A 25,856-nucleotide genomic window follows, 5' to 3' on the forward strand; every position below is an offset into this window, starting at 1 on the left:
TATCTAACTGGGATTGATTAAATGAGAACATTTTGAATAATATTTGCAAAATACTGCTGTATCAGCTCTATTTATATATTATGGGACTGAAATGTTTTCGTTGACTATTTAATCCATTATGTTAAACTTATATATTTGAAAGGATGTATCATATTGATGATAATGTGAAGCCTGTGAGAAAAAAATAAAGCTATGTGTTACCCGTGGAGAAACTGAATACATTTAGTCTTTATTATGTCCAGCTTGATTTTTGTTTTGAGAGAATTTTTTTTAAAAAAAGGTCAGCAGCATGTGGAACTAAATGGCTTCACACAGGTAGAAATGGTCTCTAAATAGCACAAATCACCTTAAACTCCAGGCTGCAGACTCCGTTAATTTACAGGGAAGGCAGTAAATTGGTATTCTGACATATTTGCTGGGTTTAGCAAATGGAAATGTCTCTCTTAAGGAATCATGTGTAACAGAAGGCAGAACTGGCAGATAACAATGATGTCACAGGGGCTGTAACCCCACTGTTTCTCCCTCAGGAACATTTTCAAAGGCTGATAACATTGCAAGAGAGCGGCAGAGCAGAAGAAAGGCTTCTCTTTTGTTGGAGAGAGAAGAGGGGTGCTTTCACTGCAGAGAGATACAGATCTGACTTTCTCCGTTATCACATTAATTATTTTCATCAATAAAAGAACAGGTGGGTGTAATTATTTTCTCAATTGCTTGGTTGATATTAGATTTTTCTGAGTTGCAATCCCTTCTTTTCTTCTTTTGTTTTTCAATACTTCCATGAACATTTTAATACCTGAATGCAAGCATGTTAGAATGTTGTCAAATAAGGGTGTAAAGTTTAACTCTGGGCTTGTGAAGGTTTTGCTGTAAGAATGAATCAATTATGGCAATATGTATAGAGCTGTTTATCTTTGTTTTTCATAACTGTAAAGTTCAGGAGAAATAGCAGGACACCAGTGGAGAAGAGATACTTCACCACTACTAGAAGAAACTAGGAAATCATAGAAAACATGTAAACTCAATTCATACAGGGCATTATAGAATTTTAAATGGCTAGAAATTCAGTTGTAGAAAATGTCTTGTACTCTGATCAAAATTGAGCACACTGGGAAGCTAGTAAACTTTGACAGTACTGTTCAAGACAGAAACAAGCAGCTCATCAGTGGAAAAGCAGTATGTAAACCTGGGGAAGCTGAACAAATATTTTTGTTTTCATAATTCCAAATTCTTTATTCAACAAAGACTGATTAGTATAGATTTAAAATGCGTCCCGATTTAAGTGAAAATGAGAATTGGTTTGTAAAGATGGTGACTGCAGCTTTGCAAATTTACTTTTACTATGTGCAGAAGGTTTAGATTTGCTTTCCTCAAAAGGTTTCATGGTACATGGATTATGACTGTGATGGTAGTCATACCCACTTTTGTGTAAACACTTTCATTCTATATACAGTATGCACAACGCTACAGTCTGATAAATTTGCATGGGTTTAAGTTTGAACTTAAAGGCCACTTTGAAATCATAACCTCTTTATACGAAACAATCACAGTTTTGTTTGTAGTAAAATGTCACAGATTTTCTTTTATTCTAAGGCTTGTTCATGTTAACAGCTATGGTTTGTCATGTGTTTTTCTCTTTGTGCTTCAGCAGTAGGACAGACTGTAGGTAATCCTAAAAAATAATGAACTATCACCTGCATTTCATAAAGAAGGCAATGTTTGTTTATTGTATGTGTCTAAATGTGATGGCTTAAAAATGTTTTAGGTAACGTTTTGAGGACTGTTTCCAAAAATAGACTGACTCATGCACTTTCACATTTCCAAACAAAAAATCTCGTTCATCTCCATCCACTGCATTCAATTGATTCTGATTAGAATGAGGAATTTAAACCTGCACTGCACTGCACGAATCCTCTATAAAAGCATGATTCATCTACCAGTTTCTCTTCCTAGTTATTTTCAGTGCATGCTTACCACAGCGTCTTGGAGAGTATATTGTAATAAATAGTTTTGAGCTTTGGGCTTGATGATTTTAGTGCTGGGAGAATTCTGACTCAATGGAACAGTGGCAGACATATGGGAAAAGAAAGAGTGGGGTCACACGTTGTCTCATTCCTGTTGAACTCCAGACTCTGGTATTTATCTAAATTGCAAATTGCATGGATTTTGTTTTTTAATCAATATGGTCTGCACTAGATGCAGAGGCCTCCTGCTCCTGCATGCTGCCTGTGCAGATTAGTTTGCACAGGCTCGTGTAGGAGGAACACTGGGAGACCATGTGTAGCATGCAAACAGAAATGAGCAGTGGAGAAAATGTGATGTGTGAACCTGGGGAAGCTGAAGAGTTAGTTCGTATTTGAATTGTTTAGTGAACCCCCATGCATCTCTCTCATGAAATCTCTACCAGACAGTCAGCGTCAGATTTTTCACAGGTTATTCATTCTGGTTTATTAACTCAGTATGCTCATCCACCCAAGAGCAGCAGCCCACTGCCCAGCAGATCAGGCAGAGCAGTAAGAAACTGGTTCACCAGAGTGGAACAGCACACTGGAGTTAGCACTCCTTCTCTTGCACTGGAACTGGAATCTTTATTGATCAACCTGCCAGTACTTCAGGACTTCAATACGTACACCATGTTCTGTATAGCAGAAACATTAAAATCAGAGAAATGCAATAAGTTAAATAGTGCAACATTAAGTACAAGAATAAAGGCGCGTGCATTGCTTTGAATAGAATATAAATAAAGAAGAACAAGCAGTAGGTCTAGGGGGTGGCATGCTGGTGCAGTGGTTAGGATCACTGCCTCGCAGAACTGGAGCCCTGGGCTCAATTCTGGACCTGGAGTGCCATCTGTGTGGATGTTCTCCCCATGTTCCCATGGGTTTTCTCAGGATGCTCCAGTTTCCTCCCACAACCCAAACACCTTCTGGCAAGTTAATTGGCTTCTGTAAATTAGTACTGGTGTGAGCGTGTCTGTGTCTGTGTATGCCCTGAGAGAGACTGGTGTCCTGTCCATGGTGTACCCTGCCTTGTGCTTGTTGCTTGTTGGGATATGCTCTGGCTCTCCCATGACCCTGCGTTGGGTAAAGCAGTTAGAAAATGGATGCATGGACTAACAGCTTCTCTGTTAAAACATAATATCATTCCAGTTAGAAAAGGGATGGATGGAAGAACGTGGTCAGTATTTGAATGGAACATGGCACTGAAGAGTGGACCCGTGTTGCGTGTGGCTCCTCGTCTGTATGTCTTTGTCCGTTTCCTATTGTGGGCTTTCTGTATCCAGTCTGTCTTTTCAAACAATTATTTATGGCTGACAAGTGCTTGTGGACATTGGTTTGAGAATCGCTGATTTAAACACAGATATATCTCATTTGTTCAGGTGGGCAGCTGCATCAGCATGCGTAGGCTGTAAAGGAACAAGTAATAGGTTTATTCCATGCTGAAAAGAGAAGAGCCTCACACCTGAAGAAGGCTCCACGGCCGAAACGTTGTGTTTTCTTTCTTCTCTTTTCAGCATGGAATAAACCTATTACTTTTCTTTTATATCCTATTTGGATCTGAATCAACTGTCCTGGGTGTATAAGCATTTCATTGCACTTGTGCACATGACAATAAACTGAACTCTGAACTCTGGAAAGGGTTACATAATAATAACTCTTTTACCGAATCAGGTACAGTAGATTTGGGGCCAATGGAAAAATAATTTGCACTCTGCGCCAGAAATTCCAAACCACCACAGGTGTATTTTGACAGCGAGCACTGTGCTACAGACAGCTCCTTCCTTTCTGATTCGATGAAAAGTTTTGACTGCTTGTGGTGGTTATGAATGCTTGCTTTGACTCTCTTTTGTAAGAGCAGGGCTGCTAATGCTGGTGTCCTGGCTAAATACCACTTTAGCCTTGCTCATTTTAGGTCACATAAATTACCCCCTTGATTTGAATTAAAGTAATTTCACATTTTTCCACCTATCCTGACCTGACCGCCTGTGTTGAAGTGATGGCAAAGTACGGTGGTCCCATCACCCAGGTGGGTGTAGGAGGATCAAATGAGTCCCCTCCTACTATACGCAAAGCACTGTAGCATATGACTTTGGGGATTAAGCAGAAGGAATATTCGGTTAGGTATCAGTGCATATACACTATATACAGTGCATACAAAAACCGCACTCCAGATAAAAGGTGGAAGTTAACAAAAACTTTAATATGTAAAAATTCAGTATGCAGTAATTTCCTGTCTAAGATTTCTATATATAAGCTACCATGAGCAACAGACTCGGTAGTTTTCATTTTAAATCCCCATGACCTAGTCTTGTGAAATGCAGGAATGTCATGCACAGCTGGTGGTTCATGAATCAAAACTTTGAACGGCCGCGCTCACTTGGAGCTTAATTTTCAGGATAAAAAGGCAGTAATTTGAAATGGAAAATGTGCAGCTTTCCATTCCCTGAGAGGTAGTCAATGAAACCGAACGCCCGTTCATGAGCTTTGTGAACAGGGTGTAGCATTACAGTGAAACCCTGCAATGAGATTTGATTCTGCGTGGCCTTCCAAGAAGTATGGGAACTGAGAAGATCTTGTGGTGTCACCTGAGTATTGGTGTTAATAAATAATCACCTTAAACATGATGGGACTTGACTGGCCCCTGTAGTGGGTCCTAATAGTGTAAGAACATTAGCGTGTCAGAGTTAAACCTACTGACTATACTGTATATAAGCAGTAGAAACGTATTATGTCTTCTGCTGTTCTCTACAATGCAAGCTCTCTGAACTCTGCTGTCAGTTTGAGGTCTTGTTTTACAAGCTTCGGCTCTAAGTGTAACAGAAACCTGAATGACGTCGCCTCTCCCTTTCTTGACGGATGCCAGATGATATCAGTCACCTGACCGTGGCGAGCGGTATGCCTCTCATGTTGCTGTCACCTTGTTATTTGTCTTGGCAGGGTCTGCTAAGATGTAATTGACCTGACTGAAAAGAGATGATGGCAGATTTTGGATGAGACTGCTTTCTGAATGAAAAACGACGTTTGGATGAGTCGGAGTGATCGAAGATTGAATTTTCAAGGATGAAGTCTTCCTCACAGTATCTTTGATCTTCCCTGCATATTGCTGGTGGGTGTATCCTACACAGAATTCAGGACCTACCTACAGTTTTGGGCTTAAGCTACTTCTGAGAAGACCTGGACTAAAAGAGTATTTGTCCAATTCGGACTTTTCTTTCAGTTAGAAACTAACAACATTCATTCCATATAACAAAATTAAGACATAAAAACTCTAGGAAATCTGGGAATTTCAAGAAGAAAATGACCTTATTAAGTGGAATCCTCTGTTACAAATAACAGGGTTGAATTTTTAAGGATATTTGGAATGAAAATATGTAACCATTGCATTTTGAGACACAAGCCTACAGTTTTGTGAACTAAAAACTGAATTTTCAGGTAATGGCTGGTGGTGTGAAAGAGCATCATTTCCTACATGTAAGTGTCATATTTGAGACACTTCAGCAAGTAACTAAATAAATGAAATGTCATATACGTGTGGAAACTAACCTAAACAGCAGGTTTAAGTGACTAAATGAGGTCATATATGAAACAACGGAAATGTTCTTAACCTAGTTTGATTTTCCTCCTATTTATCTATCCGAACAAAAAAAAAACAACAACAGAATTTCCTGCCTAGTAATCGAATTTATAAAATAGAAAACATAATTCAATGTCATGTTTTGCACAAAAACCTGCTTATTGATTCCCATCAGTTGAAGACCATGTGTAGATCATTCAATGAGATAATGCATAGGAGAATATAAAGATTCACCAGAGAATCCAAAAGGCTTCTCTCTTTCTCTTTTACTTATGAAGAGGCTTTTGTTATTAAAAACAAAACAAATAGATACCCAGAGATATTCACTTGATGAACGAATCGGCAACAACAGCAATCCAAAAAAAGAACAGATGCCTTCTCCTTTCCCGAAGCTGCCTGTTCTGTGTGACAGCTGTCTGCAGGAGTGAAGAAAATTGCAGAGTGCTGTGTTTTGCTCTGCTGCTGACAGAATGATGCCCTCTAGCTGAGTCTCACATGGGAAAGCAACTAAAAAAAGGAGGATTCCAGATGAATGTGTCCCTTCTATGCCCAATACCTCCCTCTTTTCCTGTGGGCAAAAAAAGAAATACAAGAGACAATTCCTTGGTTGTTACTTTAACCGGAAAGACAGTCAGTGGCTAACCAAGAAGAGGAATGGCCTCATCAGTGTGAAAGTTCAACTGGTAATCTGTTTTTTGAAACACTGCCTCGGGAGTGTTTTGCTCTGGGACTGACCGGCTGACCACCAACCCCAACAGTCATTATGGGCTGTGTCATGTGCTCGCCCCTGGTGGAGATGTGGAATGTTTCCACTAAGCAGCCAGGGAATAACTGTCTGGAGCTGTCTGTATTTCCTGAATCCTGTCTGCATGGATACCAAAGAGTGACTGGACTCCACTATGTATCATCATTCTCGGATGCTGAGGACTGCTGTGATGATGGCGTACCTAACAGTCCCTGTCTGACAGATGGCTCAGAGACCGAAGAATAAAATTCTGTGAACGCCGTCCGGGTTTCAAGACTGCTCTGCCCCTCTCCTGGCCCAAAAGTTCTCAGCAAATATGTTGTGTTTGATTGAAGTTTCTGGTGTGAATGCGAGACCTGTTTTTTCTTTTCACGTTCTGTTTTTGTTTAATTCATTCTGGTTTAGCAGAAATGTCTTTGCAATTTTCAAATCCGTTTTTGGAATTGATACATTTTTTCCTTCATTCAAGTTGCGCAGAGGCAACAGTGCTTTCTTGGCTACATATGCCATTTGTTTCATTGAGAAAAATTAAGAAAAAGGTCAAAGCACCAGATTGATCTGCTCAGTTCAGTACTATTTTAAGATAAAAATCTTATTTGATTTATTTTTGACCAAGGAGAAGATACAGTGATCTGCATATGAACGATTGGTTGGATTAATTTATATAATTAGTCTTGAAAAACTGTAGCATGCTTTTTTTGTATACTGTTTTCATGTTGTTATTACTGTATTTATATTGGACTAGTCTTTTCTAGAGAGCATTATGCTTACAGCTGTTTTAATTGTACCCAAACCTCGGGAAATTTTACGTATTGGGTAAACTTAGATGCTCCGCTAGTAAAAGTACAGAACCTAAGTCAAAGGAGAGATGAAAGGCTTCATTTTCACCCCTCTCACTGCAAACTTTTCACCCCTACTCGAAGTTTATGGGTTGCTGACAGACCAGGAAGGGGTGTGTGCTGGTCCTCTGTGCTGTTTTTCCTCTGCTTTGTATTTCTTTTTTTTTTTGTATTGGCAAGATCCCTTAAAATCCCTGTTAAAAAAGACATGCTGTTATACTACTCCCAGGTGTCGATATGATTTTTCATTTTAGGAAATATGTTCAAAAGCTGAATAATTTCATTCATGCCACTAAGGGATTCTAATACTATTGTGATACATTAATAGTATAAGGCTGCAATAAAGGACTGCTTGTGATTTCTTCCCTACTAGGAATTTCATGGTAGTGTGGGAATTTGGACAGGACCTTGTGATCTATCAATAGAAAGTCATAGTCTATCTTCTATTATTTACTTCCACCAGGGGGAGGCTCATTTTCTCAGTCATCATACTACTGATGGGAATGTTGGTTCATAACTTATCATCTATCATCTGACAGTATCTGTTTTTGTCTTTCATGTAAAAGTCATTTCACAGGAGTGCAGGATTACTTAGCAGTTAGGATTTCACTCAATTACATTAGGTGGAAGTTTAATCATAGTTTGTTTTTTACTTGATTTTTAGATATTTTACGTCACTAAAAGCAGACATATCCCGTTAGCAATACTAAACCTAAAAATAAAAGTACAACTGTGTTAATCAAGAGGTTACTCTTTAAATACTATTCAAATTATTATCCTGCTTCTCATTTATCTTATCACACTAAATCATAATTGACTTTAATTGAGGTACACTTGCTTTTAACACTCTTGACTGTAAGCCTTTGTGAAATTAGAAGTCATTCTAATTCTTTCTCTGTGTTTTACTGAGCATTTCTTTTTAAAAACTGATTGTTTAAAGCACTAGTGTACCTGATACTACAATTATCAAGTGATTAAAATGTGGGTGAAAGGTCTTTTATCTGCTGCGATCTGAGTACTAGGAAACTTGTTTGCAGAAAACCTTTAGTATTACACAGAAAGGAAATAAACTTTTTCTTATTGAAATTGAACTGTTTGCAGACAGAAAAGATAGCATTGATTGTGCAGCATTTGCTTTTTTAAACTGCTTAGGGATTTATAAGTATTTATAGTTTTATAGTGAATGTTTGTCAAATTCCACTGCTCCTTAGGGCCATAAACCTTGACTTAAGAATCTAATATCACGTCAACATCTTGTAATGTATTAACCTACAAATATATTCTGCCCACTCTCACAAAATAGCATCTCCTCAAGCCTTAAAATCTCGGAAATTCACTCAGTGTCAGTGTTTTTAGATAGGCAGGACTTTTTGCTATCTTTGTAAAATTATGTTTAATCATTAATTCAGGAGTTAAATACATTTAATCATCATAGATCTGTCTCCAAATTTAAACATCTTGGAAAAATGCTTCCAAATTTCTGAAGTACACTGTTGTACTGTATAGTGTTACGGGAAAGCAATGAAGTCTGTGCCTTAGAGGGTGTCAGTAATGAAAAGTAGAGCTAAGATCAAGTGAATTATCAATATTAAAATCTCAAGCTTACAGTAAATTTACAGTTAAGATAAGACTGAACATTTTTTGTGGTGTGCAAAAAGTTTACTATACAGTATTGAATAGCCTTTTTATTTAACTACATACTCATGCACAAAGATTCTCATTAATAACCCATTTATTAATGAATCAAAACATTTATTTGAAACAAAACAAATTCTGTGGAAGTCACACATTTTGAAATGAATGACAATACACGTAATGCATTAGTTGGTTATTTAAAATACCTACTTTAATTGCCTTTATAGCATTATCAGAGTCAATAGTAATATCAAGAAAAGAACTTCCACATAAAATAAAAGATAGACATTTTAGTCTTGGAACTTCAGTAAATAGCTCTAGAGCCTAACCTCACTCAGAAAGGAACACACTGCAATTGTGAGTAAAGTTGCTTTAACTTCAGTTCTAGATTTTATCCAGACTCAGAGTAAATTAAAACCCTCCCTACCTACCAAAGCCAAACTCCAGACTTAGTGACTGATGGAAAAGCTACTTAGGTAAAAGCAAAACATTTATTTCAGACAAAAACCTGCCACTAAGTACTACTTTTGCCATTTGCTTTTGGAAAGTAGGTTTTCAGGCAGAGGTCCAGGCAGAAGTTGGATAAAACGGTAGTCTCACACATTTTGATTAGCCAGTGTCCTAAATGTTCTTTCTTAATTTAACATTAGGGAGTCCAGCATTATAGAGTACATTATGACAAAGGTTGTATTTATTGAGTGTAAATATATACAGTAATAGATGTAATAACTAAATGTTTATAGGCTTTTTGTAAACCGTCTCTATTCCATCTTTTTAAGGAATGGTACAGTAGGTAGCATTGTTGCTTCATAGGTCCAGGGTCAGTTTAGCTCCAGGTTTGTTGCTCTGTCTGTATGGAGATTGCATGCTTTCCCCGGGTTTTCATGGATTTTCTTCAAGTAATAATAATAATTGATTACACTTATATAGTGATAGTAATAGGGACTCCCCTCCACCACCACCAATGTACAGCCCCCACCTGGATGATGTGATGGCAGCCATAGTGCGCCAGAACGCTCACCACACATCAGCTATCAGTGGGGAGGAGAATAGAGGGATGAAGCCAGTTCATAGATGGGAATTATTAGGAAGCCATGATTGGTAAAGGTCAATGGGAAATTTGGCCAGGATGCCAGGGTACTACCCCTACTCTTTTCCAGAAACACCTTGGGATTTTTAATGACCACAGAGAATCAGGACCTCAGTTTTACGTCTCATCCGGAGGACGCCACCTTTTTACAGTATAGTGTCCCCATCACTATAGTGGGGCATTAGGACCCCCATAGATCACCCCCTGCGCACCCCACTAATACATCTTCCAGGAGAAACTTAATTTGTCCCATCCAGGTACTGACCAGGCTCACACCTCACAGCCAGCAGAGGAATCCTACTCCGTTGGGCCCCTGAGCAAGGCCCTTAACCCCAACTGCTCCAGGGGCACTGTACAATGGCTGACCCTGCGCTCTGACCCCCAGCTTCTCTCCCTGTCTGTGTGTCTGTGTCTCATGGAGAGCAAGCTGGGGTATGCGAAAAGACGAATTCCTAATGCAAGAAATTGTATAGCGCTAATAAAGCAACATTATTATTATTATTATTATTATTATTATTATTATTATTATTATTATTATTATTATTATCATTACCCACTTAGCTTCAATGGGTTGCCAGTTGTGAGTTGCAGGGTGATATGGCTATTGGCGAGGAAGTGCTCTTGTTTCCTCTCACAGTCAAAACACATGGTTGTCTCTCAATTGCCTCTCTGTATGATGGTGCATACACTGAAATGGACTGGTGGCCCAAACATGATATAGCTCTGTCCTGTACCCTTTTTCTGCCAGGCTAGAACTCAGGCTACCTGCGACTCTCTAAGGATATAAATTCCTTACTAAAGCTGAATGGACATCTTTTTAAACATGTGACTGCATGTGTAATGACTTGTTTTGATTGTTTGCCTGAATAAGAGCCTTACTGAAGGCAAAACTTCAAGAAAAAAAAGTATTCTGTTTCTTTTTAAGTGTGTGGATGTCAAGGATGTCAAAAGGAAAAAACAAATCAGCCTAATGTCCTGATAAATCCAGTGATAGGTTGCCCACAGTTCTTCTGTGGTTAGTGCTGCAAAGTTTAGTTTATACACGGAACTGTGTATAAATGGTTCCACATTTCTGAAGTAGATTATTATATAGTTTTATGGGAAGGAAATGAAGTCTGTGCTTTGAGAGGGTGTAGGAAATGAAAAGTTGAGCTAACCTCAACTGCATAATCAATATTAAAATCTTAAGCCTTAGAAGCCAAACGTCTTCGTTATTATAAGTCATCAATAACTCATAATGATAGAAAAATACCATCATGGTCTGTAAAATGCAGAACTTTGCTCAAATTGGCACTGTATTAAACGACTACAAAACTAAGCTTGATACGGCATGAAAGATACCACAAAATGTTTTGAACACAACTTGCAAATGATGGAAAGCAGTGATGAATTAACTATAGTATATACGACAAAGGCTACAATGATTTGAAATGAAACTGTCATGTAGGTGATGATGCTTGTCCATCATGTCTGATGATGACAGCTGTACTCTTCCAAACAGCTGAGCTGTACAAAGAAACCTGTGTGGGACTGTTGCACTGGGGCTGTCCCACTCTCTCAACCTCAGAAGCCTGGGTCCAGTGGTATGAGTAGTCGTCACGACTGGAAACTTCCTTGGTTGCAGTGGATGACCAGGACATCTTTCTGTGCCTTGTCATGCCCATCGCTTTCTACAGAGCGTTACAACAGTATAGTGTCCCTGCCACTTTACTGGGGCATTAGGACCCACAAAGACCACAGGGTGAGCACCCCCTGCTGGCCCCACTGACACCTCTTCCAGCAGCAACCTTAGCTTTCCCAGGAGGTCTCCCATCCAGGTACTGATCAGGCCCAACCCTGCTAAGCTTCAGTGGGCTACCAGTTGTGAGCTGCAGGGTGATATGGCTGCTGGCTGTCATGTAAGTACACAATGTAGAACATACATGTGAGACCTCCTCTACCAGTCCAAGTTTCTTTGAAGTTAATTTAACCTCTTTTTAAATCTGGCCAACAATCATCAAAACAAAAACTTGAAAGAAGCTGCAAAATTATTTTCACTTAATTTAAAATATATTATCATAGCATCTTTGAAAGTGTATAGATATCAATGGGAAAACTTTGGCTTTTGCAAAGCAGGTTGCATATATCGGCCTAAATGACTGTTTTCATTTGTACTCAATTCACATCATTTCCACACTTTCATTATGAGCTGTTCATACGTACATTGACACCTGTGTCAGCAGTATTCTGAAGTGTTTTTATTAAACACAAAAGTAAGAAATGCAGTACAGCTGTTCTGACAAGGACAAATATTCAAATTATAGCAAACAGACAAAACAGCAGTGGCACTGTGGCTAAGGATCTGCACCTGTGGCTGGAAGGTTGCCGGTTCCAATCCTGTGGCTGGAAGAGGAATCCTATTCTGTTGGGCCCCTGAGCAAGGCCCTTAACCCCAGCTGCTCCAGGGGTGCTGTACAATGGCTGACCCTGTGCTCTGACCCCCAGCTTCTCTCCCTGTCTGTGTGTCTAATGGAGAGCAAGAAGGGGTATGCGAAAAAGACAAATTCCTAATGCAGGAAATTGTATATGGCTAATAAAGTGATCTTATCTGATCTATACTATGAGACTCAGAAAAATGCTAAATATTTTAAAATCCTAAATCGGTAGTTATCATCAGAGCTATTATCATCCATCTATGGCTGGAGCTTATGGTAAGCAACAGGCCCAAGGCAGGGTATACTATTGTTATTCAATGTCCACAAAATACCCCTTAATACTGTTGAGTGAGTTATATACTGGTGGTGGTTGAATGCCGTCGAGTCAGTATTGATTAATGGTGACCCTATGGACAGTTCCACCTGTCACTATCCAGAGACTTTTCTTGGCAAGATACGGAAGTAGATTCCCAGGCCTTTCTTCCACGCAGGTAGTGTGAGTGCTGTTGCCGTTGTCATTGAAATGTGACCCTCCGCCGCCAACACCACCCCATACTACTGCTGCCCAGTATGGGTTATTAGAGAACCTTGCGCCCGACGTGGGACATGAACCTACCCTGAGATTATGAGGCTCATGCTCTACCAACTGAGCTAGTCTGGGCTGAGTCATATATTAGAATAATACAAATGGATTCTTCAACCTACTCTAAAGCAACTGAAAACAACCTGTTCAGTATTTGTGTTTTTTTCCCTGTTTGTGTACCTGATGCTTATCATTAAATGCTTTTCCATCCATCCATTATCTAACTACTTTATCCAACTCAGGGTCGAGGGGGAGCTGAGGCCTACTGTGGCATGAAACAGGTGCCAGGCAGTGCCACCAGTCTATCACAGGACCCACACGCTCACACCAGGGCCAATTAATCTACCAACATGGTTTGTATGGGGAGAACACACAAACTTCATGAGGATAGCACACTGGGTCTAGAATTGAATCCTGAGGCCCATGTGCTGGAATGCAGCAATATTAATCACTGTGCCAAACTGCTTTATACCATATGGTGTCGCAGGAAGCCGGAGCCTACCTGGCAAGCAACAAGCGCAAGGCAGGGTACACCCTGGACAGGGCGCTTGTCTATCGTAGGGCAAGGACAAGCCAATCATACATGGGGACAATTTGGAGGTCAGGGTATAGGCTGAGAGGGGAAATTTGACCCAGACACTGGGATAATTCCTTACTCTTCTAGAGAAATGGGGATCTTTAATGACCACTGAGAGTCAGGACCTCGGTTTGATGTCTCATCCGCAAGACGGTGCCCACTACAGTATAGTGTCCCTGCCACTATACTGGGGCATTAGGACCCACACAGACCGCAGGTTGGATGGTGCCACGGTGCTGCAGCAAATTACAAATAAAATAGACAATTCTGTCTTCTGCCTACACAGATAATGGCCTTAGTGAAGACCACATTCACCCAGTTCTGCCATGAGGACATTGGATGGAATTCTGGTGTTCTTAAAACAACACTTACTCTTCAAAATGATGAAGGTGATAGAGCTATCTGTTTCACAGGTATGCTTTCTTTTTGTCTTACATAAGTAGGTAACAAGAAACAAATGGTAAAAAAAAGATTGGTTTTCCTCCCCCATATACTTACAACCAGGAACAGACCAAGACAATCAGATGTTTACTTAGCTCTGTAACCAGATCAAATTATGATTTTTGGAGAGAAGTTAGCTCAAGACTTAACAAGCTTAATAAACCTGCCAGCACAGTTCCATGTTGCCACAATTATAGACTGGTGCCGTAGTGCTTATAATTGCTGTTCATTAGTTCTTTTCCAGGAAACATTTACTAACTCTGGGCTGTGGTGAGAAACGCTCAGCTGCAGAGATGCACCATGGGTGGCAGGAGCAATCCACTTAGCTTAATACGTCATTTCTCTCTGCTGGATCTTGATGAGCAACCTTAAACATTTGGTTTGAACACTTAATACAATTTGTCCAACTGACTCCTGAATGGTGAATTATTTTATATGAATTCATTCTTGTTTATATCATAGGGATATAAACACAAGTTGCCAGATATGGACTTGCTCGGCAAAAGTATTTGTCAGGTCTTAACTACTGTAGCATTCTAGATAAATCCATAGCAGAGAGTTTGAAATGTTGCCCATACTGTGTAACCCTGCAGCCCAGAGATCTCCAGAGATCTGTATGGTCACAAAGTGCCTCAGTCCAGCAGATTTTGTAGCTCACAGTTAAATCACTAATTTACTGTATGTTAAATGACTTTGCGGTCAATTAAACTGCTGACTTGACAGATTAAGTACTTTAGAAATAATTTAGGACTGGATTCGAAGCACTCTTCACCCCTTAAGGACCAGAATTCTCTTAACTGAACATCCTTGCTTGATTCATTCTTATAGGTGTTGCCAATCTTTAAAAGCAGATTACGTATACAACTATGTCTTTAGGACAAGGGTTGGAGATCCCTGCTGTAAACTGACCGATTTCAAACAACAATACTGAACGGCTATACAGTATGTCTCACGAACCCCTGTAACAAGGGGTAAGTCATCTTTGCAGCTTTAGTTTAAATAATTAATCAGTAATCCCCAAAAACATCTTCAATTAATACAGTTACAAGTAACATTGATGAATTCTGGTGTTTCAAATTATCCTTAGCTTAAATCATATTCTTCCCACTAATCATTAATAAAACGCATACCACTTTCATGAAGTGAAACACAAAATAACTTCCCAGCCCATTGTTTGAAAAAAAGTCAATAATTTTCTCTGGCACAAATAATTTCTGGCGAGATTAAATCACAGGGTGTGATATTTTTACTTCTGTGTTTTTTTATATTATTAAAATGCGATATGTAACATATATCCGTTATTAGAAAGTCACAAATTGTTGGAAGTGGATGTTGTATCTTCGCCATATGTTTTCTAAGGTAAGACTACGTCCTGAATGGACATATCTTCGGTAGTTCGTCATCCGGAGAGAGATTTGAACTCCACACAGACGGATGTCTCAGGTTGTCCCAACGACCCACGATCCAACAGATGTTTTATAATATAGATGGCAGCACGGTGACGTAGCGGTTAGCGCCGCAACCCTATTTAATAAAACGTTTTTCCTTGTTTGGTAATGGAGGTAATTTGACCAGCGGTATAGCAGTAGACTTGAACGGAAAGTCAATTTCCTCCGCACCCTCAAGGGTTAAGAAACGAAAATGCAGAGAAAGCTGCAATTATTTTTTTTTGGGGAAGGTCGCAGAAGTGGTTATTGGGTCGTGCGTTTAGCCGTGAAAGTTTAAAACAACCAACAGAGCAGGGAAAGCGTCACTGATAACTTGCAGACACTGAGGCAAGCATGCTGGAAAACGTAGTGTTTGCATCATTTGTGTTTTACAGCACACTTCTGATCCTCAAAATGTTTGCCATTGCTGTTATCACAGGACAAGTACGACTCCGTAAAAAGGTGAGCGTTTGTTCTCACGTTGTTATTGTTATACATTGTCCTTTGCTAAAAAGAAATGTTACAATATGTACCTGTGCTATCGTCGCCTTTAGGAAACAACAGCTTAAAAACTACGTTTCAGTGTAGCCGTGTGTTGAAAGAATGTAGGCGAGTCGCCGGAATACAGATGTTTCTTTGCTGGAACATAGTGTAAAGGTTTTACAGCAAAGCCTTGGGGGATTAAATATATAAAATGACTTTTTTTTAATCTTTACATTCACGTATTAAAACTTTTTTAAATACCCCACGCAAAAGAGGGGGGTGGTCCCCGCGCAAAATAAATATCAATCCGCCAAGTATCGATACATACCTCACTCTGTAGGGAGTGATTTGTTCTTTTCATCTCAGGCGTTTGCTAATCCCGAAGATGCACTGCGACATGGAGGAATCCAGTACTTCAGAGAGGACCCAGACGTGGAAAGATGCAGAAGGTAAGTGCAGTGTTTTGAATAAGTGTAGGCGTAAAAAATAAGTTTAGATAGCTTAGAAGACGCCACCAACGGCACTGCGTAAATAATAAAACGTGTAATCCAAATATTATGGTTTAATAGTGTTTGAACTTGGCGAGTTAAAAAATGATCTGCCCACTATTCAAAACAACGAAATCAAGGTCCGTCTGACGCACTACGACGTACGCAAGTATTATTTCTGTAAAACCTGTTTTCTGGACGTTTCCACCGTGATTTTTTCATAACGGGCAAAATAGGACACGGAATGATTTCTCAAGCCTGACATACATGGACAGTTTTGGTTTCAAGAAGCTTTAATTCGTGGTCCTCTTATTATTTTTTTATTAAACATAAAGTATAAGGATGTGACATGTGTGCTACAGTTGGACTTCTTTGTTCCTTTTCGTTTTTCACATTTATATATAAATGTCACGCTAACTTGACGGTTGTCCATAGTTTTCCTACTATGGGTTACGTTAAAGATGACTTTTTATGATAATTACTAGAGTACATTTTCAGTTATTCTCAAACACTGATCACTATTATTCTTCTGGTAATCAAAATATTCCCTATAATATTTTTCGCATGCTTCGTGAAGTGGTTAAGGACTCTTTTACTCAGCGTTGCAATGAGAAATGGACTGTATCTGGTAAACACCATTTGTGTGCACTTTATATAGAAGGGATGGCATTTTTTATTGATAAAGTGACATTTATGATTAAACTGTATCCCTCAAAAATAATATGGTTGGTAACATTTCACTGACTTTGGAATTTAGTTTGTGTGCATTCCTTTACTTTGTTTTCAAATCTTTGGAAATAACATGTTGGGGGGAGAAAAAGGAAATAAAGGAAGTAGTGTGTAAATCTAGTATCAATAAAGAATAATATAATCTGACTTTTGCCTGTTGCTGTTAAACAAATATAACCCTTCACCGTTCTCCAGGAAATGTTAAATTGCGGACGTTTCAAAGAAACGGCCAACCAGGGAGATGGAAAAAGAAGTGTATGTGGTCAAATTTGAAAACCGTTTGGTAAAGGAGTACCTAAGGAGGCTCTGTGGAAGACATTTGTGGTACTGCTTGGTAAAAACATTGTAGCTACACAAATACTGGGGAATCCAGTAAACAGTGTCACAGAGGATTTCAAAACAGTTTATTCGCATTAAACACTTAGGAAACCAAAAAGAAATAAATACAAAGCCACAATTAATTACCGCTCTGTTTAGTGCAACCTTGAGTCAGGCACATTCATTTCACAATATATACTGTGTGTTGTGTGTCTTACTGCTGGACTGTTCTATGATGGAACACACTGGTGTTTTTCTGCATTAACTACAGCAAATTGTAGTTTCTCAAAAAAAGCTAAATTAATTCAAGGCTGTTAGGGAGTTATATTGGTTTTTGTTTTAGATCCTTTGTCTTCTAAAGGCAAATGTTTTGCTTGATGCTAGAAGATAAATGACTGTTCTCTGGCGACGGATCTGTTGTTACCTTTTGCGATTAGCTCCCTGTTCCTCACAGGTTAAGATGGAATATAGCTTTCTTGATGAATCTAGGAAGATGGCTTGTTTGAGGGTTAGCAGGTTTTTTTTACAAGAAATGGAGAATGTAGTGTAGCCCCTGGAGCCCTATCAAATCCTGAGCTTGCCAGGAAATAGCTGGTCTGGATAGTGGGAGTCTGTGTAAAAAAAAAAAAAGGCAGCTGCTTCTTTTCCAAAAACTTTCCACTCTGGAGTATGAGCAAAACAACTCTCAGCAGACGCTTCTACATCACAGATCTCTGCCGTGCCTGTAATATTGTGATATTTAACCCATCGGTGCATCAGGTTTTTAAGTTTTCTTTGGTGTATTTATATACCAATATGACCTACTAACATTTCTAGTTTGCTTTATAAAATAAAGCTTGTCAAAGACATAACTTCTTACTTACACAGGACACTACACGACATTTTGATGTTAAGAAAATATTAAAGTAATCTATTAAATGTTTATATATATATAATTTAGACAGACTGTAACCAGCATGCAGTTAATAAGAATAAAAGGGACTTGGTTATGTAGTCTGGCATCAGTATAGGAACAAGTAATAAGTTTATTCCATTCTGAAAAAAAAGAAGAGAGAAAACGCAACGTTTCGGCCATGGAGCCTTCTTCAGGTGTCTGAAGAAGGCTACACCCGAAGAAGGCTCCACGGCCGAAACGTTGTGTTTGTGTTGTGCTGAAGCAGCTACCCACCTGGCATCAGTATAAATCACTAAGTTAGTTCCTTGGTTGTAAAAGTCCGTTTGAATACATTTTTGGGGAACTGAAGTGAATTCATTACCAGTTCAGTTTATTGTCATATGCCCAAGTGCAATGTATGTATGCATGTATGCTCTAATACAAAGACATTAAGGTAACACCAAAATGCATAAAGACAGAAATAGTAGCAGCAACAACAACAAGTTAACTAACACACATCTTAGAGAAGAAAAAAACCCATCAGTGTATCAGTGTGAGCCAGTGGTAGGGGTAGAGTTCAGTAATCTGAAGCATGTGGAAACGGTCTCTGAGTCTGGACGTGCCTTTATGTTCCTATAACGCTTACCAGAGGGCGTTAGTAAGGGGGGAGAAAAATGAGGAACCAGGATGACTGGTATCTTTAACAATTATTATAGCCTTCCTGAGACACCTAGTAGTAAAAAATGTGTGACATAGAGGTGAGCTGTACTCCAATATTCAACTTTCTGAATATTTAACCATAATTTATATAGCTGTCATGAGGCAATCTTTTAGGCTTCATGACCAAAATGTAATGCATACATGCACATATAGAATAGGTATCTACCTACAACTGTAACTGTGTAACAGTAACTGTGTAAGAACTGCTGAAACTAAATGAGTAATGAATCCACTTTGCTCAGCTAGTATCTTAACTTTGGATGTTTCATACCCAAGTATATCTATACCAGAAATAATTAAGACACTAAATTGATACCATCTTTTTAAATCTTATTAAGATTATAATGTATATTTATATACATTATACAGTTCGATGGAGATGTTACATAATCTGCAATGTACAAGTAGAAGGATTCTTTTCACATCTGCTTTGTGATGTGTAACCATCAACAAGGTAGCTTGAGATAAGTATTATTGAAGCTGGTTACTTTTAAGAGTTGGAGTATGTCCAGTTAGTGTGTTGGAACAGTTAATTCCCTCATAAGACCATCTCAGGTTTTGTTTTTGTGAGGCCCAATTCAATGCCATTATCGCTAGGGCTGGCACCGCTAACACCAACATTTACTTAACTGTAGTCTGAATAGAAGGAAATGTTTTCATCTCCTGTCTAATCTGTAAAAATGCTGGAGGCACCAATGATATTGGGGCCATTTCTGTGTAGATTGGACTCTGGAGACTATTTTCAACACAAGACCCTAAAACAGGAAGGTTGAAATGGCTATGATATCCCTTCTCCTTATACATGTTTATGTCCAGTATATCTGTGTAGCTGTTTAGGTCCATTACCATGTTCAGAGAGGCTGTAGGTGAGAATTTTATTCTTTTTTTGTTTCTTCCTCGTAACCCGCAAGATTCACAGTCATTACAGACCATGAACAAAAAACATTTTTATTTCATAATATACTAAAGACATTGATGTTGCTGTAAGTGTCACAGCATCATAGGTATCTGTATAATGACATTGGGGATGACATTGAAGAACAACATACATCATTGTTCTCAGCCACTCTGTAGATGATGTTTCCAGCTGTTTGAATGGTCGTGTCATTACATTCAATATTAGTAAAGGTTCAGGTGAAATCTGTCCTGCTGTGACTGGAAAATCTGTCCTTTCCTCATTCTGTTATCAATGTGTTTCTGCTGTCTTTCTTTGAAGCTTCCACCTTCAGGTCATTTTAATTTATATGACAAGTACTCTGTTAAAGCCAAAAAGTTTTAATTTGATTTTTTTAATGTCTTAAGCAAAAAAAAATAATGAATTTAGCGGAAACAGTATCATCATTCTGAAAACACAGTAGAAACAGCTCAGAAAGGTAGTTTTGCACATTGATCTTTTCACTTAGTGAATATGAATAAATATCTAATACAGCTGCTGAAAGGTGTTGTTTTTAAAAATGTAAAAGAGGAAAAACACTTTGCCAATACCAGGACTACACAACAACTTCAAGTGATGAACAGAGACAGCTTCTGAAATATTTCAGACTGCTTCTCTGTAGCCCTTGACAGTATTTGCAGGAGGTATGCAAACTTGGATTGTTAAACATTGTGTGTGTGCCAGGAAGAGATGAGTGTTGTTCATAGCAGGGAATGAGGGAGTGAATGCAGTCTCCTCATGGTACCATTAACAGTTAGAATAAACAGGAGCTGTGAATGTTTGATGATAATTTCCAGCCACCTGTTATCATTTTACATTTCTTTCTACTTAGGAATGAGGATTTATTACATATTTCTTGTAGGCAGCTCACGTCTGTTTTGTTTTCTGCTGTTTTGAATATTTATAATATTCATCAAGGTAAAACAAATAATGAAACTGGGTGTAAATCGTGTTTTCCCACTGTCGTCATCTTCCGTGTTTGTGATGCAATTATGAAGAACACTCACAGTGATGACAAACTGAGTTTATTTTTTTTCTCAGGCCACACGATGGCTTAAGATTTTAAAAAAACAACAAAAAAACTGGCATGTATTAGGAAAACTTTCCATTTTTTTTGTTCTCCACAAAACCATGATTGTCTAAAAGCCATGCATTAATGAAGAGAAGGGTATCTAGGGATAGTGAACTCATCAAAAAAGCATTGCAAAACGAATGAGACATAACTTATAAAAACAATCAAAAACAGTTTTTTCCCCAATTACTGTGTTTTTATAAGATGTAACTGGCATTATTTGACGTACACCCAGGGCATTTTAATCATCAGAAGGCAGAAACACAACTGCATGAGCATAAAGCAATTACCTAGAGACTTCTAGCATTGGTTTAACTGAGAAATGTAATGAATGTGTTTGAATAAGGAATATTAGGTGGGATTGTAATTCTAGAAGTAGATGAAGAGACAACAGATCTGTGGAACTCTCAGAATTCGTAATGGAAGTATGAAACAGCAGTTTGTGATTGAAGAGTCATAGCTACTGGAAGAGGGGGCACTAAGATGTGGTTTTAGTAGTGAACGTCAGTCTTGACTTCACATTTGGTTTCAATTTCCAATTGATTCAAAGCAGGTTGCAGTCTCCCTTTTCAGTCTTTTGCCATTGAGAGACTCTGAAGTTACATTGGATATAGTCCTTTTTTTTTTGCTGGTCACTCAGATAACAGCCAGGGATGCATTCATTTTTCAAGAGTACAAACCTAGCATTGAAACTGTGCTCTAAAAAAGTAAAGTGGAAGATAATGATAAATTTTATTTTATAAAGCGCCTTTAACGGTGGCTTCTCAAAGCGCTTTACAGAATGACAACGATAAATAAAAAGAAAACACACGATAAAACAAAATTACAATAGACAGAGGAGACCGTGGATGGTGGTACTAAGAAAAGTAGAAGCAGAGGGGTAAAGAAAGTAAAGGCTATTCTAAAGAAGTTTTTGAGCCTTGATTTGAAGGAGTTTAGAGAAGGTGACTCTCTGATATCCTTGGGGAGAGAGTTCCAGAGCTTGGGGGCATAACAGGAGAAGGCCCTGTCACCCATCGAATGTAGATGGGCTTGGGGGACAGTTAGGAGACCAGAATTAGAAGAGTGAAGGTTGCGAGGTGAGGAGTAAGGCGATAAAAGTTCAGATACTGTAGGTACTGAGGTGCCAAGCCATGCAGAGCCTTATAGGTGGGCATGAGGATTTTAAAGCCCACAAGGAAATTGACAGGAAGCCAGTGCAAGGACTCCAGGATAGGAGTAATGTGGTCACTTGCACTAGACCTGGTCAGGATTCTGGCTGCCCAATTTTGCACATACTGCAGTTAAGATACCCCAGCGAGTAGAGCATTCTTGCTGTCAAGTAGTCAATTCGGGAGAACACAAATGTGTTGACAAGCTTTTCAGCCACAGTTAGTGATAACATACAGTAGGGCGTAGTCTAGCTGTATTTCTGAGGTGGGAAAAAAAGATGTTTTGACAATATGCTGCACATGTGGGTCGAATGTTAAGCCAGAATCTAATATCACCCCAAGGTTTTTCAATTTAGACTGAAGCTCAAGTATAGAACCATCTACAGATAGGGTTACAGGATTGGCTTTACGAAGCTGATGGGGGATGTCAATTAGCATGACTTCAGTCTTGTCAGCTAAGATGAAGGAAATTTTGAGTCATCCAAGTTTTTGTCAGAGATGCAATTAGAACAGAGCATTCTCGCTGTCAATTTGTCAAGTAGTCAATTAAAGAGAACACAAATGTGTTGATAAGCTTTTCAGCCACAGTTAGTGATAACATATAGTAGGGCGTAGTCAGTTAAGATTAAGGAAATTTAGTCATCCAGGTTTTTATGTCAGAGATGCAATTAAATAGAATAGAGCCAGCCACATCAGTGTCAGGTTTGGTATGGATGTATATTTGAGTATCATCAGCATAGAAATGATAGCTGAGGCCATGTGATCTTAAAAGCTGACCAAGTGGAAACATGTACTGTAAATGCTGAAGAGCAAGGGGTCCAGTATTGAGCCCTGAGGAACACCAGACCAATTTCAGACCTACAGTATACCCATTAAGAGAGACTAAGTAACAGCGATCAGTGAGGTAAGACTTGAGCCATTTGAGAGCAGTGTCAGAAACTCCAAACAGTCTCAGGACAAGAAAGTAAGATGCCATGGTCAACAGTGTCAAAAGCAGCACTGAGATCAAGAAGGATGAGTAAAGAAAGAGAACCAGAATCAGACGCTATTAGAAGATCGTTAGTGACTTTGACCAGGGCAGTTTCTGTGCTGTGAAGTTGACGGAAGCCAGATTGGAGGGCTTCGAAAAGGTTATTTGCCATGAGTTGGTTATGAAACTGAAATGTGATGGCACATTCTAGAATTGTTGCAAGAAAGGGTAAGTTGGAGATGGGGCGAAAATTATTAAGATTGTCGAGAGCCATGTTAGGCTTTTTGCACGGGGGTAATGGCAGCAGTTTTGAGGACCGTTGGTTGATAACCTTTTTTAAATACAATTGGTCACTTGCCTTTGTAGCATGTATTTCTGTAGAATGGTATAGAATTTCATTATAGCTCTTGTCTCCACTCAAGTATTAGCGCGTGCTGTATCGTAGTACGTAGGCTGTGTATTTGACACAAACTAATTTTATTCAAATAGAACATTTTGAAAACCTGTCCCAATTTTTCAGTGCACACAACAAAGTTCCGGGGTCATATGGCATACCGCCTGGCGGCGCTCCGCGTTCCACAACTGGTATGCGTACCACAGTTTGAGAACCATTGCCCAAAAAGTGAGTTTAATGGGAAAGAAAGAGTAGAATTGTCCCATAACCTGAGTTATACAGTATGTAGTACTGTCAGACATGTTCATTGTATAAATCGAAACATTTTTCAACTTGGACTTTGAAATTCTATCTTTTTATGAAACTGGGTGCAAATCTTGCTACATTTGAAGTTTTGTCCTGCCATTGTGGAAAAAGAACTACAGTTTTGTTTTGAAAGTGAAGGCTGACTGGACTTGCCTATTTAAACCTGTCATTTCTATGTTTGTTTCAGGGCTCACCGCAACGACATGGAGAATATTTTCCCCTTCCTGTTTCTGGGAGCCGTTTACTCCATGACAGAACCAACCTTGCTTGTAGCCCGAATTCACTTTCAGGTTTTCTTTGTAGGCCGGCTAGTCCACACTGTCGCCTATTTGTGTGCCCTGAAAGCTCCTACACGTTCCCTGGCCTACACTGTTGCACAAGTTCCCTGTGTCTCCATGGCTGTCCAGATCCTCATTGCTGTGGCCGCTTATTGGTGAATTATTGGTCATGTCCGAGAGTGTTAGTTTCATACAAGTTGGTGAATGTGATTTTTTTCTTTAATCTTTTGAAATTCTTTAACCATAATACCAAGTTTTTGTCAGTGCAGTCCAGTATTTCTAAGTGCTTAAAATCAACAGAAAATCCACTTTGTCAGAGATGGATTTGCAAGCTTTAGGAATTATTTAAGCAAAGGTGTTTGTTAATTTTTTTTGTGTTCATTGAGGCATCGTCATTTCACAAATGAGCTTCATAAAATATATTTTCTCCCAGCGGTCCATGTCTACCTAACCATAGGAAAAAAATCGATAATTGAATTGCAAGAAGAAAAAAGGTATCTCATGGTAGCAGGTGCTGTCCCTTACCTGCAAAAGAGAAGAACTGTGCTTACACTTTTCCTTGGACCCTTTTTCTTCGACCCTGTTTGAGCAGATAATATGCATTTCGTCCTTTTTCTCGTTAAACAAACACTAAAGAACTCTGAACAAATATTTCTTTACCTAATCATTTCCTTGACAAGTTTCTTACTCTGTTCTGTATCTCTCTTATCAGATGAAAGCCTCTTGTTGAGAAATAAGATGTTGGATGTAAGGCAGGCACATGACAAGACCATTTTAATCATTAGATGGCATTTTGCTGCACAATTAAGTCTGTTTCAAAGGATGGCATGAAAATTTACTACAGTTCTTGAAGTTATGAAAAAATAACTTGGCCATTGCCACATAGCAGAATCATCTTAACCGAGTGTATGAATGGATGTTCATTTGAGCTTGGTCTGCCAGGTAAGGAATTTAAAGAATCTACTGTATCTGGTTTAACTATTTGATATTGGCATGTATTGTGATAGCAATTAATGTTTATTTTGCTAAATGTTTATATAATGCACAAAACATGGTTAAGTGTTTATACAGGCACACTTAAATTTACAAATTCAGTGAGATCTTCGGTGCCAGAAACGTTCATCAAACTGTGCTCTTGTGTTATACTATAAAATGTATAATTAGGACTTGAATGTTTGTGCTCATCATGTCCTACTTTTGCTGGAAATTCCTCATTTGCAAAACAACAGCTTAAGTCACCATTAGACGGCACTTTTTCCAGTTGAAAGCAAATTGTTCTCATGTCCGTTTTGCATTGAGGTAAAGGGAAAATGGTTAAATGAATCCCACTTGGTCACTGTGAGTGACGTCCTGTGGGAAAGATGTCTTACCTTCATCTTTAAGGATTGCCACAAGTGTGAACTGAGCGTTAAACACTGCACTGTTTCAAGATGGAAAATGGATACATTCCATATTCGTCAAAGCACAGTACTTTGAGTGTATGTAAAATGATGGTGATGTAGAAACATTAAAAGCCTGTAACTTGCTCACCAAATTTAATGAATGTATTTGAACTAATTAAAATCACTGCAGCACCAAGTTTACATCTTTCATACATGCTAGTTGAGAGGCGTCAATAATGGAAAGCACTCTCCAGACAACTGCTACACTGTTCATCTGCACTGCCTATGAAACATTGTATTATGTCAAAGGATTTACCACTTTGTTGTTATTTTCGTAGTTCTTTTTTGGAATTGTAACCTTTTTTGTATCTGCACGAAAATTATATGGATAAATGTTTTGTCTGTAAGTCAATAAAACCAAAGTATCAAAATGCA

General features: G+C 38.8%; 1 protein-coding gene and 2 long non-coding RNA genes across 3 annotated transcripts; 2 read left to right on the forward strand and 1 right to left on the reverse strand.

Moving 5' to 3' along the window:
* Positions 1 to 531: 531 nt before the first annotated feature.
* On the forward strand, positions 532 to 13,090 carry LOC148644023 (uncharacterized). Its single transcript, XR_015928922.1, has 2 exons — positions 532 to 685; positions 4,935 to 13,090. It is a non-coding gene; the product is annotated as an uncharacterized LOC148644023 (long non-coding RNA).
* On the reverse strand, positions 5,659 to 16,272 carry LOC148644024 (uncharacterized). The gene is made up of 2 exons (XR_015928923.1): positions 16,134 to 16,272; positions 5,659 to 6,139 (listed from the first exon to the last, which is right to left on the reverse strand). It is a non-coding gene; the product is annotated as an uncharacterized LOC148644024 (long non-coding RNA).
* On the forward strand, positions 15,455 to 25,856 carry ptges (prostaglandin E synthase). The gene is made up of 3 exons (XM_088615191.1): positions 15,455 to 15,784; positions 16,172 to 16,254; positions 23,949 to 25,856. Exons 1-3 carry the CDS (start codon positions 15,677 to 15,679, stop codon positions 24,196 to 24,198), a joined length of 441 nt encoding a protein of 146 aa, XP_088471317.1. The 5' UTR covers positions 15,455 to 15,676; the 3' UTR covers positions 24,199 to 25,856.

This window comes from Lepisosteus platostomus, chromosome 21 (genome assembly GCF_059453375.1).
Source record: "Lepisosteus platostomus isolate fLepPlt1 chromosome 21, fLepPlt1.hap1, whole genome shotgun sequence".
NCBI lineage: Eukaryota > Metazoa > Chordata > Actinopteri > Semionotiformes > Lepisosteidae > Lepisosteus > Lepisosteus platostomus.